Source organism: Chinchilla lanigera, unplaced genomic scaffold, assembly GCF_000276665.1.
Source record: "Chinchilla lanigera isolate Chin_1 unplaced genomic scaffold, ChiLan1.0 scaffold00017, whole genome shotgun sequence".
In the NCBI taxonomy this organism is placed as follows: Eukaryota; Metazoa; Chordata; class Mammalia; order Rodentia; family Chinchillidae; genus Chinchilla; species Chinchilla lanigera.
Window position 1 is genome coordinate 2,535,718 of NW_004955418.1, and position 6,000 is coordinate 2,541,717.

The 6,000-nt window shown below is 44.5% G+C and overlaps 1 protein-coding gene across 1 annotated transcript in view; it reads left to right on the plus strand.

Annotated features, from left to right (window-relative positions):
• Positions 1-3,857, plus strand: part of Reep5 (receptor accessory protein 5) — a gene marked incomplete at its 5' end in the record, with an annotated part of 35,547 nt that extends 31,690 nt beyond the window's left edge. Inside the window, 1 exon segment of the mRNA XM_005382341.2 lies at positions 1,051-3,857. Coding sequence (XP_005382398.2) covers positions 1,051-1,100 — 50 coding nt within the window.
• Between the last annotated feature and the right edge of the window lie 2,143 nt (positions 3,858-6,000).

Consider the following 6,000-nt stretch of genomic DNA (forward strand, 5'->3'; position numbering starts at 1 on the left):
AGCCCCGAGGTGCAGTGGGCCTGGGGGAGAGGAGGGCGGCGGCGGCAGGGTAGGGGTCCCCGCTTCTCCCGCACAGCGCTGCTCCCCTTTGGGTTTCCATCTGGGCATGAACCCCAGCCTGCTCCCCCACCTTTTGCTGTGGCTTTAAATGCGCGCTCACCTGCAGCTCTCACTTCTTCCCGCTTGGAGCTCTCGTGCCAGAGCTGTCTTCGGCCCGCCCTGCCCCGGCCTGACGGCGCCTGCGCCCACGTCGCTTCTGCCCCGCTCCCCCACTTCGGAGCCTCTCGGCGTCGCCCGCAGCGGCGCTCGGCGGCAGTCTCCCTGGAAAGGACGCGCTCCTACCCGCGTGAGAGCTGAGAGGAGCACGTTAGCCATTCCCCCGGCGTCTGCATCCCTTAGGAATGTATATATGGGGCTAGCTGGCAGGCGCACCTTCGTCTTTGTGACCTTGTCCAGCAGCCCTGTCGAGCACAGGGAGAGCAGCTGTCAGGCGCTGGTGGACAAAGGCAGCCCTTGGCTCGAACGTCCGGACGGAGCTCCTCAGAAACAGCTGCGACCCGTGGGCCCCCGCCGGCTCGAGGCCACACCGCCAGCCTCGCCCCTCCCAGGCTGCCCGCGGCGAGGAATGCGAACATTTCTAGGCTGGCCGCGCCTTTCTCTGATTTTGTCAGCGCAGGGTAGATAGGACAGCGCAGTTCTCAGACCGATGAGAACTGAAAGCTTAAGCGCGAGCACCGGGGCGCAGAGGGGATTTAGGTTGGAACGGGAACACCAGTGCTGGGGAATCCCTGCGCGTTGGGCGCTCCCAGGAGAACAGGGGGCAGGTAGTGTAGGGGACACTGTCACACAGGCTCTGTAAGTTTCGCTCAGGTCTGTCGCGCTGTGCTCTGAAAAAGTCCTTTGTCCACTTCCTGGAAGCCTTCCTCGCCCGACCACAAACCTCAGCGCGCTGCACCTGGCCGTGAGTCATCGAGGTTTGTTATCCGCGGCCTTGGTTGGCGTGGAGCTTGTACTGCAGAGTTCTGACAAATTTCCTCTTCCTTCTACCAGCCAAGAAGGCCACAGTGAACTTGCTGGGTGAAGAAAAGAAGAGCACCTAGACCCTCCGCTGCCGGCGCTTCCCTGCCCTCGCTGCGCCCCCCTCGGAGAGCTTGAAGTTACCAGGGACTGCGGGGTCATCGTCTCGATAATGCTGCCTTGGAGACACTTTTGATATATTAAAATGCAATGTGCTGTAAGTGTCCTGCTGTCACTATCTGTATACATAGGAAGCATTTAATTTAAATTTAATTTAAATTCAATGCAGTGGGCAATCTAAATTTTTGAGAATATGTTTTGCCTCTGGGTAGGAAAAGACATGTTACTATCCTGCAAGAAATATAAAGTAAAATAAAATTATGTGTCCCACAGGCTCTGTACTTCTCTGGGCGACTCTGCATGCATTTTCTCTGTGCTTAACATTTACACCATGTAATATACGATTTCATGGACTTCTTCAGTGTTCTCTGTATTTATGTACATAGAGAGAAATGTCTCTACGACGGCCATGCGCATAGTGCTCCTGAGGAAGGAGCCGGGGAGGTTGTACATCCACTTACGAATCCTGTGCAGCAAGACCACCTGCCAAGGTGGGAGGCACCGTTCTGCGGGGTGATCTGCTGCCTCCTTCAGAAAGCGAATACAAATTAGTAACAGCCACACAAAGTGAGAGACGAGCTTGAGTGGAGGTCGCCTGCCTACTGTGCTAACACTGCAGTCCTGAACCCTAGGACAACCTTGTAGAGCAGTCGGTCTCGGGGTAAGCGGGGAAATGTGTGCACGTCGGTCTGTGGCTCCGACTCCCGGCGAAATAGCAGCGCTGTCTTCCCTACTTAAGCTTTCGATGTGTCAGTTTTTAAGATGCCGTGAAGGCCATTGCTGGCTTTACCTTTATAGCTAATATGTTGTTGTAGTCCTTTCTCCTCCAATCCTGTTTAAGCCAGTTTAAGAAACCCCTCGAGACGCTCCACCTCTGATGCCACAGCTGTTCTTGTTCATGTCATTAGCATGAGCGTGACGACGCTCGCGCAAGCGCAGCTCCAGGGCCGTGACAGGAGCCCGGATGGGCCTGTCGTCCGGCTGGAGTGGTCGGCCAGGCTGCCTTCGCCCTGCTTACACTGTAATGTGGGGGTCGAGGCTTCCCTGGTTTATGTGGCAGAATTATTTTTAGTCCATTTAAATGCTTTCATCTTTCTTTGTTTTCATAAATTGCATATGAAAGCGTAAAGTACAGAGTAAAAAAATGATGTCTCCAATTTTATTGGATACCTAGACATCTGGATTTGAATTGACTAGACTAAAATGTATAACAAAATTAACAAGATTCAACATCCAGTTAATAAAACTCTTTTAAGGCAAATGAAGATGATTAGCTCTTCAATAAGGAATACATCATCTAAATGTAATATGGATCAGAGACTTGTTTTTTCCCTCAAAAAGTCGTGATAATTATTTTTAAAACATTGTTTTTTGGAGGAGAATAAAAACAAGCCTTTGGTTAGAAAACAGTCTGTCTAAAAGTGTTGTGATCTCCGCCATAAACTGAAGTGTGCTCTCGGTGAGGGACAGCGGCGTGTGCCTGCGGTCCCAGCTCGTTGAGAGGCCGAGAAAAGAGCATTCATTGCAAGTTCAAAGTCAGGCAGGAAATTTAGCAAGACTGGCACAAGGTAAAATTACAAGGGCAAGGGATGGAGCTTGGGGGTAGAGCACTTGGTAGCACCCTAGTGCTAGGGAAAGAAGTACACTTCACCGTGACAAAGATTAGCAAGCCCTAGCACACATCGTACTGTTAGTGTACAGAATTATTAAGGTGGGGTGGCATGAAATATTGCTGATAATTACAGGTTAACCCGTGTAAAAACTACAAGAGTACAATATAAATGCAGATTCTTTTGTTGCCTTAATACCACAGCTTTCCCCTACAGCACATCCTATAAGAAATTCTATAAGTTACTATTGTTTGGCAGCTTAAGGGTACATCAATGGCAGAAGCTATGATTTGAGTAATTCTGTCTCTGTAGATTTCTCAAATAAAATACTGCCATTATCTGGCTGGAAGTGAAAGCATTTATTTGTACGCGAGTACTATTTCAAGGGTGTGTGAAATCATGGAATTTCTCCTAAGCATCTGAAAGTCTTCACAATGAAAGCGTTCCCGCAGCACTTCTCTTCCTTGCAAGCTTAGTCGAACCAACAGATTAATGCTACTCTAGTGAAAGTCTTCCATCACAGTCTGCAAAAAATGACCACGGGCTTGTAAGTAAGTGATCTCCTGTCCTGAAGGCAGAGTGTTCTGAATAGAAGCGGATGTACAGTGGCCCCTCACCAGAGGTAATGTGCCAGGACTCCCGGTCGAGTTCTAAAGCTGAAGATAGTATTGAGTTCTCTATAAATATGCTGTTTTTGCTCCCTGTACTTATGGAAAGTTTATAATTAGGCAAAGTAAGAAGTTAATAAGTGATTGTAACAATGTACAGTACTACAACAATGTGGTCTTAATATCCGTGCCATACTGTGCTTTAAGATTTGTTGACCTTGAGTCATTGAAACCAAGGAAGATGAAAGTGCAGATAAAGGGGACTAAGCAGTGTTTATTGTTCGTTTGTGTTTTAAAATTTTGCTCAATCCTAGAGGTTAGGAAAAAATGTACTACAAACTAAGATGAAATATAATTGTTAAATGAGACTTGAATTTTATTAACTGTATTCCTCACCTGGCTTGTAATTTTCCCCTGGTGGTTACTGTCAGAAAAAGACTCCCTAAAAAGTATCAACCAACCCTGTACCCCCCCAAAAATAAAAGAAACTGATGTAATAAAAGCCCGGGTCCTGACAAACTTACTGTTGAATTCTACAAGAACTTTAGAAAAGATCTAACCCCAATACTCCTCAGATTCTTTAATGAACTTGAAAGGGAAGCAGTACATCCACTCATTCCTGGAATCAAGCATTACCTTGATTCCCAAACCAGAAAAAGACCCAGCCGAAAAGAACCACAGACCAATCTCTTTAATGACATAGAAGCAAAAGATACTGCCAAGCAGAATGCAACAGATCATCAAAAAGATCATACGTCACGACCAAGTAGGATTCATTCCAGGAATATAGAATTGGTTCAACATACAAAAAAATCAGTAAATGTAATTCACCACATAAATAGGACGAAAACCATATTATCTGAATAGATGCAGAAAATGATAAAATTCAGCATCCATTCATGATAAAAGCTCTTAAGAAACTAGGAATAGAGTATCCTTTCCTTCATCTAATAAGGACCATCAATGACAATGGCTAACAGTACTTGCTGGCAAGAACCTAAAAGTTTTCCTTCTTAAAGTCAGGCATAAGCAAGAGTGTCTGCTAGCACCACTTTTGTTCAACATCGTTCTCAAAACACTAGCTAGAGCAATTAGACAAGAAAAAGAAAGGGCTATGGGTAGGTAAAGAAGCTAAATTATTATTTGCAGACATGATTCTCTACATAGAAGACCCTAAAAACTCCACTGAAAGACTTCTAAAACTAATAACCAAATTCAATAATGTAATAGGATATAAAGTCAATGGTCAAAAATCTATAGTGTTCCTGTATACCAACAACAAATTCACTGAGAGGGAAATAATAGCTTTCACAACAGCCCCAAGAAAAATGAGATACCGAGGAATCAACCTAACCAAGGAAATGAAAGGTCTTTACAAGGAAAACTATAGTACTCTGAAAAAAACAGATTGAAGAGGGTATCCGTAATGGAAAGATATCCCCTGTTCCTAGACAGGCAGAACCAATATAGGTAAAATGGCTGTAATACTAAAATTGTTACATAGATTTAATCCAATCCTGATAAAAACAAGTGACAGTAACATTTTTTACAGAACTGGGAAAAGCAATCCTAAAATTCATATGGAATCAGAAGAAACCTAGAATAGTAAAAGCAATTGTGGGCAACAGGGGCAAAGTGAGGGCATCACATCCCAGACCTCAAGTTACACTACACAAAGCTACAGTGTTAAAAGCATGGTGTTGGCAAAACAACAACAACCAAAAAAAAAAAAAAAAAAAAAAAACATTATGGTCTTGAAGTGTGTCTACTTTCCTACAGAAGCCTCCAGTTTTTGATGGCACAGTAACACGTAGCGCAGCCATAATGCCTCGGTAGTTTCCACCTACCTGTGGCTCCAGAGGAGACACTCTCCCGTCAAATAGGTCTTGTTGCTATGACTGAGCAGTCCATGACACGAAGCTCACTTCCCTGGTGACCAGCGGTGACACCGCCGTGGAGCTCTGTGGGCCCCGAAGACAAGGCGTGGTCTGGAGAAACAGCTGGCCCTCTGGCCCTTGCCACCTTCTGTCACCCAAGCATCACCGAGCTCCCTGGGAATCAGGTCTGGGATCAGGCCTGACCGCTCATGCAGTTTTTATTGTAGCAAGTGAAAATACTTTGGAAATTTCCATCTTCAAGGCCAGCATCTCATGGAAAACTTAGAGAAGCACTGTACTTACTAATAGAGATGGTGTGCAACTTTCTTCATATGTAACTTTCTTTCTTCTTCTGTGTATTTCATCAAATATACTATTCTTTAAAAAAGAAAACTTCCCTGCAAGGAAGGTAATAGGTAGAGGATAGAGGAATTTAATGCCCTGAATGGAAAAATTAGCATACATTGAAAACAATGACCTTTTATTATTACAGCATACATGTGCTGCATTCTAGAAAAGAAATTAAGCAAAACTGATGAGTAAAAACATGTCAGATTAATTACCACTGTTAACACTTTACTGTTTGGAAAAAATTAGATAAAATATGTAAATATAAAATAAATAAATAAATATAATATTAATCAATATCAAGATATGTTTTAAAAATTACTTTTCTGAGAGTTGGATTCAGCTGATATTGACGGATAGGAAAACCAAGGCACAGGTTGACTCTGAGAGGGGAGGAGTATAATACTAGCACTGGGCGAG